A 19,469-nucleotide genomic window follows, 5' to 3' on the forward strand; every position below is an offset into this window, starting at 1 on the left:
CACACCCAATTCTAATTCCTTGTGACCCAGTTAGCATAATTAGCTAATGGTGTAAAAAACTCTAACCATGGTGGGTAAATATAAAAGTAAAAGGCAAAAAGACCTGTGAGAAGAAAGAAAGAGAAACAGACATCAATCAGACGTGAACAATGTTACATGCCTGTTACGTTGTGCAGTGCCGTGTCTCTATGTCTTCATGCTTCATGCCACTCTAATTAGGAACATAGTGTTGGTATCATGGTGATATATTAATGTTGTTATAAGGCCCCCTAGGGACATGTTATTTAGCCAAATCACGCATACTTATCAAAAGGTGCGTGCTTAGTGGCAGCGTGCTCAGTGGCATTCGCTACATTTATTCAATCTCCTGCGCTCATAGTAACTTTATCGTGGCGTGATATCACACTCTCGCATATCTACTATTGTGGTAGCGAGGGTTTTTTAGATGTGCATAGATTACCCGTAAAAATCACTGGACATACAAGGACTTACTAACACATAACGTAGAAAACACACAAACAAAAAGAGTTGGAAGTAGGCGGCTTACTCCTATTCTAGTGACTTTTGCATCGGAGGGCAGGGAGTGGTATCACCACTTCTGAAACGTATTCTGTAAATACATGGAGTTAACTGTTACGGAGAGTGTTACCGATAAAGGTCTTTCTTTCTTTCCACAGGTCTTTTTGCCTTTTACTTTTATACTCACCCACCGTGGTTAGAGTTTTTTTCACCACAGTATCTCGCCTCACCTTTTTAATATTGTCCAGTTGCTTGTAAATAAAATTTATCTTCCCACTAAGTTAAACCAGGACAATTTTTAACACACCTTTTTTTCTGCACCTACACTCACAACCTGTTCCACTGTATTTCAGGTGTTGTAGCACACCCTGGTGACGCTAGGCCGCCAGGGTGGACCCCAATGATGAAGCCTAACCAGCCTAGTGGTGACTAGGCTGGTGAGTGAGGGGTTTTTAACAAAAGGATAAATTCTTTCCTTTTGTCAGTTAACCACCCCATTAGGAACTCTTTTGATCCTTTAACGGTGGTACTCCTCTCTTTGCTTATTTACACCTTCAGAAGACTCCTCAAGACCTGACTCTTCGTGCAGTAGCAGCACCCCTGTCCCCTCAGCGCCTCGAGACCCTCACGGGTAAGTAGTGCCCTTTACAAGGGATTGATTGATTGATTGATTTTTCCTCTTCAATTTCTACAGAGCCATTCACATTTCCCACTTACTTCTGTGTAGTTCCTATGGCACCCTCGTGTGATTCTGTGTGTACTTTGCTGATAACGGTCTGTTCTTTATAAATCCTTTATCGCTCTGTCATGCAAGGACTTAGTCTTTTTAAATCTGCATACCCTGCTTACACTGGTGTGCAGACGTAGCCAGGGCTTTGAGTGGGGCAGCTGGCAGGTCCACAGCCCTATATTCATGCCCATACCTTTGCAGGTAAAATCATTCATCGGTTTATCAACAATGATTGTAAAAACTCATAAGGTAATCCATGTCAGCATTTCAGCCCTTGTATACCTGTCAAATGTTTAACTTCATCTTGTATTCCCTAAAAGTATTTGCCTTTTCCAGAATTTGTTTCTGTAGTTTTTTTATGCATCATACGACTATTGTATAATGCATACATTCAACTCAGTGACTTCCAGGTGCCTGGGTGAGTTCTGGTTGCAGTTGGGTCTTTGTGGCAGGAGACGATTGAGAGCTCAAAAGCCAAGGTGAAAGACTGTGTGATTATCTCACAGTGGCTGTCAGTGGGTCATAAAAGTTCCCAGACTACGTGCACATCCAGTCCTTGGCCTCTCAGCAGAGATAACAGAGTGATTGTCAGGTATGTGCCATTTGTAGTTTTTGTTTCTCTGGGAAAGTGTGTGCAAGAGGTACACAGCTATTTAAAATTGACAGAGCCAAAGGAAAAGAAAATGCATTGTGGGTTGTAGGTGTGGGGGAGTGTTAACATGGAGGAGGTGAAAGGATGTACGTGCAGACCAGAGTGAAAAGATAGTACTGAAAGAAGACAGAGCTGATGTGTGAGATGTGCAGATGGACTTTCAGAAAGATGGGGGAGAAAAAGGGCATACATGTCTGACAGAGTGAGAGACTGCAGAGTAAAGCTGTGTAAAGTTGAGAACAGGGGTGATGGAGACACTCCAAACAACTCTCCCCATTCCGAAGGCCTTAGTAATGTATAATTTACAGTCTCATATTGTCAGAATTATAGCATTATTGACAACAATATCATTGTTTTTCATTTATTTGATACTGCTAACAAGCACGGGCAAAGTCAGTAAGTCTAGAATGCTTTAAGCACGCATGCATTGCTGAGTTAAATCTGGATGCAATAACAGAAAACTTACAAAGAGGCTCCCAAAAACCAGTTCAGGTGGCACACTTTGTGAAGAGTGAAGAACAGGATTTTTTAGCTGACATGTTTTAGGTCACACCGTAAATTACACTGACTACCCCTCTCCGTAAGAATTCCTACTTCAGGTTTTTTGGCGTTTAAAGGGGACTCCCACCCCCAAGCTTTTTTCCTCCTACAGTATTCAAGATTAATACGCTTAAAAAATAGAAAACTACAGAAACACAACATCCTGCACAAAGCAAAAACGTTTAGCGAATGCATAATTAGGCAAAACGTGAAATATAATAAGCAGGAACTTCATTGCTGACATGCATTCTTTGTTTGTTACGTTCATTTTGCAGAAACCGATTAGTGTTTTTCCTGTAAAGTTGAGGACATGAATAAAGGACCCGATAGGGATAATTTCCAATGCAAGTTTCAATTATTGCGGAGTCTGAAACAAGGAAGAGCCACCTGAGGGAACACTCCCCTCCCTCCTACACCCCCTCTCCCCTCCCCCTGACAAAAAACAGTGAACTTATCCCACCGCATCCGCCCCCGTCCCACCTTCCATTCCTCATCGTTCTGGCAGTCGAGCGTAAAGGGCAGAACTTTGTCAATGAATCAGTGAAGTTGGCAGCGAGGAAAGAGAAGAGGAAGGGACCAAGCCAGGCTTTCTGATTGAATCCTTATGCGCATGCGCCCCTGCCTCTCACTGACCGGCGCTGATTAATGGCGGGGACAGTATGTTCCACCGGGCTCCCAGGACACGCTGCAAAGCAAGATGTTTCTTTTTAGCGGGCGTTTCCTGCTCTACGTAGTCTGCCAAATCTGCTAGGAAAGAGGATAGCCACCTGGAAGGAAAGAGGGAGTGCCAAGGGGGTAAGGGCCCAAATGGGCACAACTCCAGCCAGGGGCCAAATAGGGACCCATTTGCTAGTGATGCAGAGGCAAGACACAGCAACAAAGCGCTTAATAGTATAATACTTTCCACCAAGGACTGGAAAAGGTGTTGCTACTCACTCGTACGCGAGGCTAAAAAGGACAGATGTAATTCCCCTTCTGTCAAAGAAGTCTCGCAACCTGGCTATCAGTTGAAATGTGTTTGCCCAAAGGGCAAAGCGGGAAAACTGAAAGTCAAACTAGAAACTTCTGGCTAGTGCCCAAATGAGGAAAGTGTGCTCTAAATGACAGCCATGCAATGTGAGATCTAATGATAGATCCCTAAATATTGGAGCGATATGGAAGAACTCTCACTGCTTAAAGCCAAAGTAGAGGTGGACGAACCACTGAGAGTCAGATCCCTGGTTCAGCTTGAGGTCCTCTTGAATACTCGAGGCCAAAACAAGTCACGTGTGTGAATCCAGGAGGACTTCTTGCTTCACCCGGGATCTAGCTCAAGCCAACACCCATGCTCTAATCTCAAGCGCAAATAATTAAAGGCAACGCATTAATCTTTGATGTAAAATAGGAGAGAGAAAAAGACACATCTAGTGGGTGAATTGCACAATGTGAAACCAGAAAACCTGGGATCAACCCTGGCTTCCCCTGAGTTGACAAAGTTGTGTGATCGTTGGCAAATCTCTCTCTTGTGTTTGATTTAATACACTATAATGTTGCTCCATGTATAATACGAATCTAGGTCACAAATAGGATGCACATGGAAAATGACTTGCCTCTTAGTTATCTAATGGCACTGTCTTGAAGGCAGGGCATGAATGTTTCTAAGTTTATGTTGTAAAGCTGTGTTTCTCAGTGCAGCATTAAGAGCAAATGTTTCAGCATGCTAAAGAAATAGAAATTTTTGAATTTGTAAAGAGGCTTATCATATTTTTACCCAGGCGCTTAAAACCAAGTCAGACCCTTGGACTGGCTTTGGCTCGCTCTGTTAATTTGTTGGGTCGCCTACTTCTAAACGAGAGTAAGGCACACTGCATCATTGGTCCACGGTAGACAATAAGCAGAATTCTGTACCCTAAAGCCAAAGATAGTCTTGCAACCTGATATTTAAAGGGTGGGGATTCCTGCAGCATAGGGACAAAAGAGATCATTTATAACTGGGGCCAAATGATGAGAGAATGTGGCCTAACGGCTAGGGCGGTTGACCTCTGAGGTGGGGAACTGGGTTCGAGTCTTGGCACGGATGCTCAGCATGCTGTGATTCTGGGCAAATCCCTTAATCTCCTCGTGCCTAACAAAAAATATGAATGTGTCCATCTGTAACGTAACTGGTGTTTATATAAAGCGCTCTGATACCTTTGGGTCTAGTTAGCGCTATATAAAACTCCACAAGAAAAAGAGGCCTGTGGCCAGGATACAAACAAGTGAGGCTTGTAACATTTGTGCAACGGGTAACCATGCCTGTTGGGTTTTATTTACTAGAAGATTTCTAGATCTCATTCCATGTCTTAGTCAGTGTTGGAGCACTTCAGATTTTGAACAGTGAGTGCAACGTAAAATTAATCATACCCACTATATATATTTTCATATTGATTTATCGATTAACACTATGGATAGAAGTATGTGATGTGCATATTTTGTCATATTTATAGTTCGTATTTGTGTTGTTTTCATGGAACAGTCCCTGAAAGCGATAGTGAATCTCTGTAAGTCCCCTTAATGACAGCGGTTGATTGTACAATACTCCTGCTCCTTGGTAAAGGCTAGTTGCATTCTGTTTGTAATCCCGTGTTGACTGTTTTGGTGAGCACAGAGGAATATCAGTAGGTGAGGGGAGGCAGTGCTTAATTCCCTCCATTGACAAGGTTGTAGGGCTCACTTAGCAGTTTTAAGGTATACTGTATATTCTCTCTCCTTGCTGGTATGGCAATTTACACTATGTCCATATTGGGTATCCAGTACTCTGTACCTTGAATATTCTGTGGTATGTGAGAGTGTGCAGTCAAAGTTTAGGTTTAATGTAGGTGATGTTTGATAACAAATACAGATTGAAGATTTATTATTGCCATTGACAAATTCTAGTAGAGGCATTGCTTTGGAAAAGAAAGGTCCTCGTTTGAATACTCTAAAAACTATAGTAGCAGTATAAAGTAAACCTCCAGAAGAAAAACATAGGGTTCTTACCCTAGCCGTTCCCAAGCTATGGCCCAAAAAGATTAGACACACGAACAGGTGCTTCTGGACCCATAGAAATATCGTGGACCAATGGTGATCTGGAACCCCATGTTGTCCTGTCTTTAAGTCTTATCCGGAGTGCAACAGATACAACCCTTTAGCTTGGGAGAGGGAGAGCACTGCAAGGTAAGAGCCACAGGCTGAAATGTATTTGGCCTATGGTGCTAATAATTGTCGCACCATCCCTGATCATCTTGGCAACACAAAAGCGTCTACAGGTTTAGCAGATACATAGGTTGAGTACAACTGTTTGTGAGCCTAATTGCCCCCTCAGGCTAGCCCATGTACTCCAGCCCTGCAGTTTCTAGTGCCCATTTGGGACTGAGAGTTAGTAGTAGACATGAGTATGACTCTTTTGTAATGTTGTGGGTGTCGTTATTACCCATCCTAAACCAGATAGGATATTTAGCATTCCTCCATTTCTTTCTTGAGTTCCCCCGGTAAGCTCCATTGACTGCAGCTGTCTGAATCAGGAACCACTGGGACAATCCTCCTCTGATTCTCCTCCACCTCCACCAACCTCTGGCCCGAGAAATTTTACAGTCGGAAGATCTGGTTGCATATTGCTTAATGAATCTAAAGATTTGGTGGTTTCTGGTGACTAGCTGTAAGTACACTGGGTGCCCCGTGTCTCATTGGTGCTGCCAATTCTAGCAAATCTTGACCAAGATCAGCTGTTACCAAGAATCTGACCCTTACGTTTGTGACGCCCACTGGGTGCACACACGTCTCATTTTACCATTTGGCACTCTGAGTTTTCAGTGAACCACATTTGAGAATTCTGCTCATCCCTTGAACTGTGTCCTCTATCCCTGTTTTCAGCACTAGCACTTGGAGTCCCGGTGCACAGCACATCCTTATATGTTAGATTTTGCCCAGGTTCACGTTGCCACCCTGTAATACCCCTATTTTGCAGTCTGTTCTCACTTCCCTTTTGTCTGCTATTGGTTCTTGTGATAATTCGCTGTGACTCCCCTCTGTGAAATACAGTTCCTAAAATTCAGGCAAGAAATGATGACAAGGGACAGATCTAGCAATCCATTGTCTGAGCTCACGTTGATATGTCTGGAGTAGCCGTAGTAGGATACATAAAGCAATGATTACTGAACTGCAAAAAGCAGTCATTGATCGGTTTAACATTTAAAATCTCCTTTTCTGTTACTTCTAGTGTTCATAGCTACCCAGTTTGATCCCTAAAGTAATGTTTGCAGTTGTGTTTGGGCCACTAAATTTACTAGGGCCTTCACTTTAACTGTCCTACTTTTCTTGTATGTTAATAACCTCGATCCTTATAAAGAGTTTAGTGGAGTGAGACATTTGCTCATACATTGGCTGTTTAGTGTGCCATTGTCAGACTGTGCTGCTAGACATAATGTGGCTGAAGAATAATGGCTACATGCAATAATGGAGCTGTGGACTCATATCCCTTAGGAATATTGTACAAGGCGCTCTGCAATTAATGGTTATCATCCAAAAAAACATGAAATGGTGGTCATATGCTGTTATAAAACGGCCATCTCATTCTCTGAACATCACACACTTTGCAAGGTACTTCAGCCACTGTGCCATGAAATTTCCTTCATATATGCTGCCATGAAATACCATTTTGGTTCTGTTCTTGAAGTGCTCCTTAGCTAGTGTGCCATGAAGTGCCTATAAAAACGGTGTCATTAAACTCATGTGAATTACTGCCTTCATTGGATACCCATCAGTTACTCTGCCTCTGAATACCAAGCATGAGCTGAACTATTAAGATACTGATCACGTCATGTGCCTTCAGTTAACTCGCTATGAAAAGATTGTCAACTACTGTACCATGAAATGCTCATCAGGTGTTCAGCTGGCAAATGTCAAGCAGATATTGTGGGGTAAAATACTTGTCCAATACTGTGCATAAAATGCCCATCTGCTACTTGAAAAGCCTATTGGATACTGTGCTTGAAATTACTTATTAGATACCGTGTGATGCAATGCATATTAGATGCTGCAGAATTTTTGTATTGTAATTGCATTCCTATAGCGCTTACCACTGATGAGGTGTCAAAGCGCTTCATGCCGGGCAGCATGCTGCTCTGGAAACCAAGGTTATTGGTTAGTCCAGTGTTACTGGTTACTGTTAGTTATTGTGATTAGTCTTGTGGTATCAAAGCAACTATTCAATGCAGTCATTCATGTTTCTTTGTGGTGGACTAAATTAATAGTGGTTATTTGTGATCATTAGTGGGGGGTGAGCTCATGTACATGGTTGGTGGGATTAATAGATGAGATAGGGAAATTGGGCGTTTCTAGATTGCATAGGCATGACTTTCACAGGAAGGAGGAGAGATTGCGATCGTGTAAATGAGATGTGGGAAATTTGCAGAAACACAATAATAGAGAATAGGCTAAACATGCACGAGTCAGAGTAGGTTGTGCTGAGAGTGGGGAGGCATTCAAAGGATGTAATGGAAAAGGAGAAGGGCATTTGAAAGCGAGAAGAAAAACGGAGAGGTGACAAGCACAAGTGTTAATGAAAGTTCAATTTTTAATGTTGGATTTAAGAAATGTAGAAAATATTTTGGAGACAAAATGCAGTTTGAGGACACTAGAATGCAGAAAGGACATTATTCACTTGTGAAGATTGTGCTGGATATGGAACTTTTGATAGGTACTAGTATCAGGAAACCATCTCTGCTGCTTCCTACTGCTAGACCACCGATCCAGCTGGGTCAGTTGATCAGCTCAAGGGGTGAAAGTGAAAAATAATGGCTGGATGCATATGTTGTAATTGTATTGTGATTGCATTAATATAGCACTAACTATCCCATACGAGGCAATGAAGTGCTTTTTCGGTGAACAGTTAATTACTCCGGAACCCATAAAGGATTAGTGGTGAATTAGTATAGTGAAAAACAAAAGTAATTTGAGTGGTGGATATGTTAGTCAGTTATTTTGATTGAGAAGGATAGTGAAGGGATAGAAGGGGGAAAAAGGTTTGTATTTATATAGTGCTTGCTACCCCTGATGGGGTGTTGAAGTGCTCTTTTGGCTAGTAGCACACTTCTCCAGAACCCATACAGAATTAGTGGTGAATTTGTATTGTGAAATATGAAATTAATTTGAGTGATAGACATGTTAGTCTGTTATTTGATTAAAAAGAATAGTGGAGGGATGTTTTGGAGCTCATAGCAGTAGTACGGAGCTTGTGATGAGTGAAAGGGAGGTGGAGGGGGACGAGTCAGAGGGAATGGCTTAGAAAGTTTTGCTGCTACTGTGCTGTAAAATTCTCATCAGATATTATGCTATGAACTTTGTGCAGGTAATGTGGCATAAAATGTCTTTAGGTGCATAGCTGTGACCTGCATATCAGTTAGCGTCCCACAAAATGGTCATTCTATATTGTAAAAAACAACAAACTGGTAAGTAGAGGGTCCCAGGGAATATTTAATGACCACACAGTTATAGCCCCCTGAACAAAAGCACAACTAAACAACAAAATAACTGTGGGTCAATAGGAGTGTGTCTTTTATGAAGTGTGTCTGGGTGACTGAGTGCGTGTTAAACAAATTGTTAGAACAGCACACAACAAAGTACCGCACTAGATGGGAAGATATCCATCAGTTGATCGTCCTTTGCCGCCCTGTCATCATTTGAAACCTTACCCAAAGCGTGGAAGCTGAGTTGTTGCCACTTCAACAAGGAAAGGGTGGTACGCGGTAAAGGGGAAGTTACTTGATAACTGAGGAGCAGTGCAAGAAAGAGTTTGTGAAAATCAAAAGAGGAAGGAGAAAAAAGTGCTCTATATTAAAATTGGATAATGAACGCTGAGGAACTTTATTCTGGTGCCGTTCATTTCCAAGGTTAAAAAACCAAATCAGTGCAAAACAACCAGTGAGTAACCCTAATAGTCACTGGCTTATCGTAGTGGTCGACATGTTTCTGCGGTTTATAGATCACTAAGTATCACCCGCTTCATCAGGACCTATAGTATTTGCTACTGCTCAACGTGCGATAAAAAGAGTATTTGATACCGATATCACCTGATCAAACCTGGTGATCCTCCTATAGGGTAAGAGCACTTTCCTCTTACCCTATAGGAGGATCACCAGGTTTGATCAGGTGATATCTGTATCAAATACTCTTTTTATCGCGCGTTGAGCAGTAGCAAATACTATAGGTCCTGATGAAGCGGGTGATACTTAGTGATCTATAAACCGCAGAAACATGTCGACCACTACGATAAGGCAGTGACTATTAGGGTTACTGTTTTGAAAAGTTGTGAGTGTGATCTCCACATAAGATTGGTTTAATTTGCCAGGATTAATATCCGTTTTTTTCAGCTCGTAATATGAAGGACAAAAACATCTCTGTTTGCAGCAAGATTTCTTTATTTTTATTCATACGATAAGGACAGCCGACACGTGTTTCGCCCCCTCTTGGCGATTTGCGCCGGGGCTTTCTCAAGGCTAAATGAGTTAATTCACGTCGAAAATTCCTGTTTCAAGATGTGTACATTGTCCGTAGTATAAAAATATAATTCTTCAGTAATAAAACATTTCTTTTTAGGCTAATGCCTACGGTCCTGAAATCCTCCCGGCATGGCGATTCCTGGGTCAGGTCCTTTCCGCCGGAAAGGACCTGACCGCCGGAATGGACCTGACCCAGGAATCGCCATGCCGGGAGGATTTCAGGACCGTAGGCATTAGCCTAAAAAGAAATGTTTTATTACTGAAGAATTATATTTTTATACTACGGACAATGTACACATCTTGAAACAGGAATTTTCGACGTGAATTAACTCATTTAGCCTTGAGAAAGCCCCGGCGCAAATCGCCAAGAGGGGGCGAAACACGTGTCGGCTGTCCTTATCGTATGAATAAAAATAAAGAAATCTTGCTGCAAACAGAGATGTTTTTGTCCTTCATATTACGAGCTGAAAAAAACGGATATTAATCCTGGCAAATTAAACCAATCTTATGTGGAGATCACACTCACAACTTTTCAAAACTGTATCCCTAACCCTGAAGCCCAAGAGGTCCAGAGCTTCGAGTGTGTCTCCATCCACTAACTAACCACACTTATTCAAGTGTTGTCTAAAGCCTTGAAATCCTTGGGCCTTTGCTACCTCATCCGCACTATTAGGGTTACTCACTGGTTGTTTTGCACTGATTTGGTTTTTTAACCTTGGAAATGAACGGCACCAGAATAAAGTTCCTCAGCGTTCATTATCCAATTTTAATATAGAGCACTTTTTTTCTCCTTCCTCTTTTGGTTTTCACAAACTCTTTCTTGCACTGCTCCTCAGTTATCAAGTAACATCCCCTTTACCGCGTACCATCCTTTCTTTGTTGAAGTGGCAACAACTCAGCTTCCACGCTTTGGGTAAGGTTTCAAATGATGACAGGGCGGCAAAGGACGATCAACTGATGGATATCTTCCCATCTAGTGCGGTACTTTGTTGTGTGCTGTTCTAACAATTTGTTTAACACGCACTCAGTCACCCAGACACACTTCATAAAAGACACACTCCTATTGACCCACAGTTATTTCATTCTATATTGTGCCATTGGCACAATGCCATAATATTTCTAGTTGACATGCTATGAGTTGGGGCTCCAGAGTTTCCATGAAATTGTTTGTTCCCAGAGTCGTCTTAAGTTGAGAGGGTACATCCAGAATTGGATCTCCTGCTTGATGTATTGAGAGTCCGTCTACACATCAGTGATGAGGCCACATTGTTCTTGGGGTAGTTTGCCTCATACAGTGAGTAAGTGGCCCACTGTTCCGACACCTTTGTCCCTACTGGTTCAGCATTGGACTAATATAATGTCTGTTCATTGGATCTAACTCCGACACAGGTTAAAGTATGGTACCAGAATATTGTGACCTAAATATCTTCTAACAAAAATATTGTGTTAATATCAGAAATTCTACACTCAATGGAACAATATTTTTCAAAACAATATTTAAGCACCAATATTTTTCTGAGGTTATTTTTGTCTAACATACATCCTAAGTTGAAAATAATAGAGGTACCACACGAGGAACCTGAGGTTAAGGAGCCCTGGCAGTATTTCAACCAATTCAATTAAATGTTATTTATGCTTACGGAACTCCGTGGAGGTCCACATAAACTGTAAAAAACAACAAAATAATAATAAGGATTCTTTTTTGATAATAAAATGAACACAGAAAATGTTCCTACCCGACAAGACATCAGCAAGTCTTAAGCGGAATCCAACAATATAAAAAAATCTTCAGATTAAAACATAGCAATATAATATACGGTACAAAATGATTAAAATATCCTTCATGCACTTAGTGCAAAAATATAGGAGGTAAATAACATAGAATAAAAAAACAAGTATTAGCTGCTGCTCCCTACATACCTAATGAGCCTTAGTACATGTTTAGAAAACACTTTAAAAAGTTCACAATTCTATGACAGAAAATTTCATTTGGTGGCTCATGAAAATAATCAATTAGTGCTGAGGCCAAAAGAATAGGTAGCTGTAGACATATTGGTCTCATCCATTTTTGCTGACACAATAATAATGCTGGGCAAATAAATAATTAATGATTAACATCTTGCAGGCCATTATTGCACAATTACAAATCAGTGTTGAACCATACCATTCAGGCAATAAGTGATTTAAAGGGAGCATACCCTGCCTCAATAATAGCCAAAAACGGTGCACTCCATGTGGCAGGTTCCAAGAAATATATGACTTTACTTTATTTATCACACAGGTATCAATGACCAGATGGATACCCCTCTTCAGAGTGCAAGCTTTCCTATCCCTTGTGAAACTTGTTTCCCGAGTGGCCTGTTTCAGAGTGGCCCTTAATTGGTACGGCAATGAGGTAGAGAGCAGGGACTGATTAAATTGCAGCAAATCAATCTCAGTCCTAACATTCCTAAAAATGAATGACTGTTCTTTTAAACATTCTAAAAAAAAATCCAAAGTAAAAATCTTAATGTACCAAAATCACCCTTTACCAGACCTAGGACCCAAAGCACTATCCCCACGAGACCCTGTGCCCAGGTACTTCTTAATCCAAATTCTAACCTGAGGGCGGCCGTGGTACATGCCGAATTAATGGAGGCTAAACTTCTTAAAATTCTGCCTTCCGTTGCATTTAAAAAACCCCATTTCTCTACATCGATCAATTCCATACCATACAGCAGGGAAGCAGGAATTTATGCACAAAACACATCCAATAAAAGTGCAAGATGTCATTTTCCGGTAGACTTGTAAAGGGAACCCAAGCTTTTTCCCTGAATGGTGGCTTTAGATATGTTATTTTCCATATAGGCTTTATAACTTAGGCTGTCGCACAATATTTTTCCTATAAAGGGGTATGATTTTACAAGTTCCAATTTTTGGCCACCTACAGAACATAAACAATTTCCGTACTCTACTTCTTTCTTCCATGCATACATACAATTTTACTTTTTTATATAGTAATCTTTAAATGGTGTGCCTCAGCAAGTTTACGGAGTGCCTAGACATGACTATTTAATCCCCAGGTGTTAGATCCAAAATTATTATGTTGTCTGCATAAAGTATGTGAAACAATGGATTTAGCGCACAGCATTGTTTTTTAGAATTCAGTTTAAATGGTTAACCAATAAGGTATTAATTATTGAGTGGGTGCACCCTGGGGTGACGTTTCCGTCCCGGAACGTCTTCAAACTCAACTAAATATTTGTGCTTCCATAGAATCTGGTCGCATCCCCCTATGGGGCACTCCTGGCGAATTGATTTTCTAAATTTCAATCAAATTTTCAAAAATAATTTCATGACAAAGAAGTTGCGTTGAAATTCTTTGTTGAATTAATTCGTTCATATCAAGATTTCGTTTTTGTTGAACCACGTGATATGGTACGCATAGACAAACACACACATAGATATCGTAAAACCTCCGGTTTCACAGACAATCACGGAAGAGCCACAGGACTGCTTTTTGAAGTAAGTGGACAACTATTGCATCTATTATTTGTTAAAGCGCTCCGTTTTTATGGGAGTGCGTGTTAATATGCCCCGGGGGTATTTTTGCGCACAGCGTTTCCATACGCTTGAAAACTTTATTGACAAACTTTACAGCGGTGTCAAGATAATCTGCAAAGGGATTATTTGTACCCACCATGTTTAATGTATGATATTTACCACATTCATTCGCACTTTCTTTACAGAACTTCGCTCGCGAGGCATTTGTTTGCTCATATCCTTGTGAGTATAAGCATATAACAATTTCATTCGGGTTCACCCTATCTGTCTTCACCAAATCACTATCACGTCACACCAGCATGTTTTCTTTTTTACACCCCACTAATTTAACCTTTAGTAATTATGGTATCACCATTTTCTATGTATAAGTAAGTTAGCATTCATTCTTACTTTATAGAAAGTTCTCTCTGATGAAGAGCAGGATATGCTCGAAATGCATTGGAGATAAAGTCAAGGGAAAGACAATGAAACCATAATGATATGAGTTTAATCACTGCTTCAACAAAAACGAAATCTTGATATGAATGAATAAATTTAACAAAGAATTTCAACGCAACTTTTTTGTCATGAAATTATTTTTGAAAATTTGATTGAAAATAGAAAATCAATTCGCCAGGAGTGCCCCATAGGGGGATGCAACCAGATTCTATGGAAGCACAAATATTTAGTCTGCATAAAGTAGACACATAATCGGTTTTCCCCCAATTACTGGGGCAATGCCTTCACTTTGGGTCAAATAGTGAAGGAGATCAGATATATAGGGAGAAAAGCAAGGGAGCCAATCAACATCCTTGTTTTAAACCATTTTCGGTGGGATAGCTTGTGAGAGACCTCTTTCCCCTCCGGAATTTCTACCACATTGTTGCTTGTTTAGTTGCATGTCCAAAAGTGGGTTAGTTGATCAACTTGTAGAAACAGAGACTACACCAGTGTCGGCTCCTCAGCTAACGCAGAAGTGGGTTGCCCCAGATTTAAGCAGTGTAATTAAGGAACAATAAAATGATAATAACATGATGTTATTATCATTTTATTGTTTACATCTGTTTGGCAGGTGGGTGGGGCTGCTCTGCTTTCAGGGCAGGACAGGAGTAGCTTGCCCACTCTTAAGTGTGCAATGACGCTTTGACCAGCAATCTCGGACTGCCAAACCACCATGCATTACAGCCTGTGTGGAGAACATGCTCAGGCCCCTGTTCTCGTCTGAGCTCCGAGCCATTGCACTCAGACCAATCACAATGTTGCATTGTAGCATTGTGATTGGTCAGGGGAGCCTGGCAGTGCTTCCTGGTTCAGATGAGTCCGCTTTACCCCCTGCCTCACCACCTCTGATCCCTGTCGGCCACCACTGGACTACACCTGTTGATGATGAAGCCAGTGAAGTTGAAATGCATCCGGGATAGGTTGTTATCTCTTGCCGAGGCAATGTGGCCTAGCAATACCATCCAGGCTGCTCCTTATCCGAAAGGAGAATGAACGGAAACCCATGTGATTGTGCTTTTGTAATGTCCAGATAAAAAAGCTGATAAATGTTTTTCAATGTATGGCAGTTTGGTTTGAAGTATTGAATTAAGCATGTCCATAACATTCATGTTCTTGGTTAGCGACTGCACATTGATTTACCCCTCAGATCCTATCAGTCACATGCAGGTTAGGGACATCAGCATAATGTTCTGCGAATGGCATGTTGGGTACTGAGCCATGAATTACTTATTCAGATGCGGTGTCACAAGCCCTTAGGTATTGTCATGTGTGAGCATCATACGGTACTGTGGAATAGCCATTAGATGAGAAGCAGGGGTGCTCCCAGTTAACGGCGTTGCATGCCTGTAGGGTACTGTGCCTTGAAAGGTTTTCAGGTAGTGTGCTATGAAATTCTATGGGGGCCGTCAAAGGGAAAATATGTTTTATTTTTTAAAGTTTTATATAAGCTCAAACAAAGCCCTGGAGGACTTCAGAGAGCCTCTTATTTACATAGATTAAAATACTACACACACTACCATCCCTCTTATGTGGGGTATAAATTGTGCTTCCATGTTCTTTTTATTAGTGGATTGATTAGCGCATATAATGCTGATACTAATGTTCCATCCTTCTAGGAGTGCTTGTTTTAGCAGTGTTTGTGTATATAATCAATGATAACACAACAAGTTAAAAAATGCACATTTCTAAATCGGAGGCATAATTTAGGTGCATTTGCTAGAGTAAAGTAAAAGCCAGATAAAACATGTAGGATTTTATTTATTTATAGTTGGCGTGTACAATTGTTAAAAAAAGTTTCCTGCTTCTAGAAGAAACAGGCTAACCGACTAAGCGCCAATCTACAACATAAATAGCTACGCTGTAAATTGTTTCCTGAATTTGAGATAATTAGTCTGACACCCGAGTTCAAACAGTGGAATATTCCAGGCTTTTTCTAGCAGGTAATAACATTTTGTTATCTCGGAAAATCTGTAGCAAGAGAGCAGAGGAAGATCGTCGGAATCTTGATGGTGAGCTCCATGAAAAGAACTGTTAAATTAAAAAAAATGGATCTGTGATCGTACAAGGCCTTTTAACTGATAGAGGCATTTAAAAAGAATATGCTTCTGGATCAGAAACCAGTTCAAAGTCCGCAGATGACCCGTAATCAAAGTACAACAAAGCAGGGTCAAGAGTAGGCAAGCAGCACTATTACGAACCAATTAAATTGAGTGAACAGTGAGACCCATATTGAGAGCACTAGACCAATCAAGGTGGGCCCCAAGCATGGTTTTTAAGAAGGGATAAAGAGTTGTTTTAGGAAGGAAATGAATCATTTTCTGCAGACTTGTCATGTGTTGAAACCAAGAATATGCAAATTTCCCAATCTCAATAATAAATAAGAGCATCCTCAAACATGACCCCTATTTTTTTTTTACCAACCCTGTTGTAGTAGGGCGTTTGGCAAAGACCTTTGGCCACCAGTCTAGTGACCAGAGGGAATTGGTGTCCCACCAGCAACATCACCTCTACCTTACAGTTTTATCTGAATGTAACTTTTGAAAGGTTATTTAATATCCACTCAGTCATAACGTTAAGTCATGGAAGAAAGTTGATATGGCTGCATCCCCTGCAGCATATAGTCTCAGAATTATCTGTATTATCAACATAACACGAACCAGTAGCTGAAATCCCTTAACCATATCAGCCAAATGGACTACATAGGGGTTAAACAGTGTGTAACTAGAGGATCACACTTGTGGGACTCCACACTGCAAAGGTTTGACTTCTGATCTGAAAAGAGACATGAGGACTGTTTGTTTCTGGCCTGTTAGAAACCATTTTAAGACCTGCACTCCCAGGCTTACCCGTCAGATTGAAGTGATCCACTGTGTCAAAGGCTGCAGAGAGATCAAGGAGGGTGGGAATTGCAACTCTACTCTGATCCAGGATCATATACAGTACACTCTGAATTGAAATGAGTGAAAAGGCCAAAACTCAGCTTTGGGCTGGGGTCAGAAGAAAGTTAGCAGGGAAGCAGTGATAATGATAAACTCTTGTGAGTTGACCTGATAAAAGCTGTGATATTGTTTGTTTTCCTTGGCACAGAAAGGAAGCAAAAAGATGAGGCGGTAGTTGTTGACAGTCGCTTGATCCAGGGAGGGTTCTTTTAGAAGTGGGATCATGTGTGCCTTTTTCATATCGATGGCATGAGCTAGTCTTAAGAGTTGAATTTGTGAGCTGACAGACTGATGGACTAATAGGATTAATAAGGTGATCTATACTAGCCTGGCATAGATTGTCTGGGACTGTAAGATAGTCTGTATAGCATGAGCTGTACCTAGCTATAGAAGCTGAGTTACAGGAGGATGGGAGGAACAAAATATCAAACTCTGCTATGGAATTTTTTTCACGCTCTTGAAGATTTCCCAGGAGCAATTCTCACTAGACAGAAGGTGAGAAGTATAAAACTCAGCAAGTGTGGCAAAGTAGGAATCTGTAGTTCATGTGTGCAGCCTTGTATTTGCATTTGTTTTCCACTAATTTTTTGGCCAGGTATGTTCCAGTAATTTACAGGCATGTTTTGCATTGGCTAGTGCACCTGGGAACTCAATGTGACTTGCGATGAGAGGCAGTAATGTGTACAGGAGCAATCGAGTCCAACGTGGAGACCATGCAGGCATTAAACTGGCCAATATTTTCCTGCACATTGTCCTGAAATGAACAGGACAGGGTAGCAAAGAAAACTTAACAATTGATAAATGTTTTTAAGTAAGTGACGTTTCATGGAACGTTTAAATAAGTTGAAAGATTTAAGTATTCTGATGGGCACTGATCGGGAATTCCATATTATCAGTCCATGTTCTTTAAAGAAACAGCCAGTAGATGAGATGTTCTTAAAACTTTGCTCTGGATACGAAGGTTTGGTTTGCTACCGACCTTATAGTCGAAGACACACCTGGTCAGTTCCTGCTTGAGATATTTTGGGATATTCGTCTCCATCAAGAGCCAGACAACATCATGCAAAACTGCCTGTGCGCATACTACAGCTCTTCTTTGGTAGTCCAGGGCAGACCATTATCAAGGTGGGAAATAGGAATTGTGCAGCAGTTTCAAGTCGTTAGTGATAAATATGGTTTAGAGTTAATGACAAGTTTGAGATGATAAAACGCACAATTGGCAAGATTATCGATGTGGACTCCCAGGTTGAGCGTCCTGTCTAAAATGATGAAGGGGGAGTTGGCAGATTCAGCAATTTGAGGTCGAAAGCAAGCAGGTCGGTGTACATTTTACCAATAACGGTTCATTTGGGAGTTGGGTTTCACGTAGAGTAAGAGAAATGCACTTTTTAATTAACCCAGTTTTAGGTATTGACCTTTTAGCATGTTTGATAATGGGCACACTGAGGTGGCGGATATGTGTACTGTGCACGCGGCTTGGTGACAGCTCGTTGCTTCGATACAACGGGATAGGGGTTCTGTTCCCGCCACTGATCCTCCTCGCTGCCTTTCCTTTCACAGGGCTTCCACTGACGTGTGGGCGACGCTGGCCGATTTCTGCAACACTTTGACCATGGTGAACCAGTCGGAGGTGCCCCTCTACAAGGACCCGGACGAGGACCTCAGCCTGCTCTTCCTGGACGAGGACCGGCTCCTCTCTGGCTTCGTGCCGCTGCTGGCCGCCCCCCAGGACCCCTGCTACGTGGAGAAGAGCTCGGATAAGGTCAGAGGCAGGGCAGAGATTCGGTCTCTCCTCCTGCTTTTTCTTCCTTTCCTTTTTTTTAAATATATTCTTGGGAAGTTTTCTGCGCAAACGGAACACGATTAAGTCATTGAGAAGGGTGTTAAGGGAAAATATCGACCTTTTAACCGCTGACATCCAGCTTTGTGTCATGAAGAGAAAAAAAACCTTACTTCCTTTGGAGGTGGGGGTTTGTGTGTACGCGCGCGCTGGACGGACCATCGTTTCCTTACTTGTTTAAATAGTACAGCTTGTATTGGCAGCATTCTCTCTCGGCTCCAAATGGTTTGCATCATGCCGGAGGGCCTCCCCTCCCTCTTCCCAGCCACACATCTCTGCCCTAGGAAGCTGGCCAGCGTCCGTGTTTGTGTGCGCGCATCCCCCTCCCCTTGCCCCCTCCCCTCTCGTTGTTTGCTAGGGCGCGTCTGCGTATGTGTGTGAGGGAAGTCAGAGTGTCTAGAAGTCTCTCAGCTGCACAGAAAGCGTTAGTGGGTTACATACACATACACATCGTGGCGGGATGATCCGCCACGATGTGTATGTTAAAGATGACTTGTGTGCAAGCGTGTGCATTTCCAGTGAGACACAATGTGTGTGTAAGAGTGCCTTGTATGTAACTGCCGAAGCTCATGACGAGTTTGAATAAGCACATAGAAGTGAAAATATGTCTGAGAAGGATATCGGGGGAATGCCATGTGAAGAAAAAAGCGTGTGTACTTTATTGTATTGCATGTGCATTTATGTAGCTTTTTCTTTCCCTGACGGGAATATCTTGTTTTATGCTGGCGTG

General features: G+C 41.6%; 1 protein-coding gene across 2 annotated transcripts in view; it reads left to right on the top strand.

Annotated features, from left to right (window-relative positions):
• SMG6 (SMG6 nonsense mediated mRNA decay factor) overlaps window positions 1-19,469 on the top strand; it is a 1,283,123-nt gene that overhangs the window by 851,291 nt on the left and 412,363 nt on the right. For both annotated transcript variants that reach the window (XM_086955188.1, XM_086955187.1), the window contains exon 13: window positions 18,460-18,661. In XM_086955188.1, the coding sequence (XP_086811314.1) occupies window positions 18,460-18,661 (202 nt within the window). The remainder of the gene's footprint in view (window positions 1-18,459; window positions 18,662-19,469) is intronic.

Source organism: Lissotriton vulgaris, chromosome 2_1 (assembly GCF_964263255.1).
Source record: "Lissotriton vulgaris chromosome 2_1, aLisVul1.2, whole genome shotgun sequence".
NCBI classification, from domain to species: Eukaryota; Metazoa; Chordata; class Amphibia; order Caudata; family Salamandridae; genus Lissotriton; species Lissotriton vulgaris.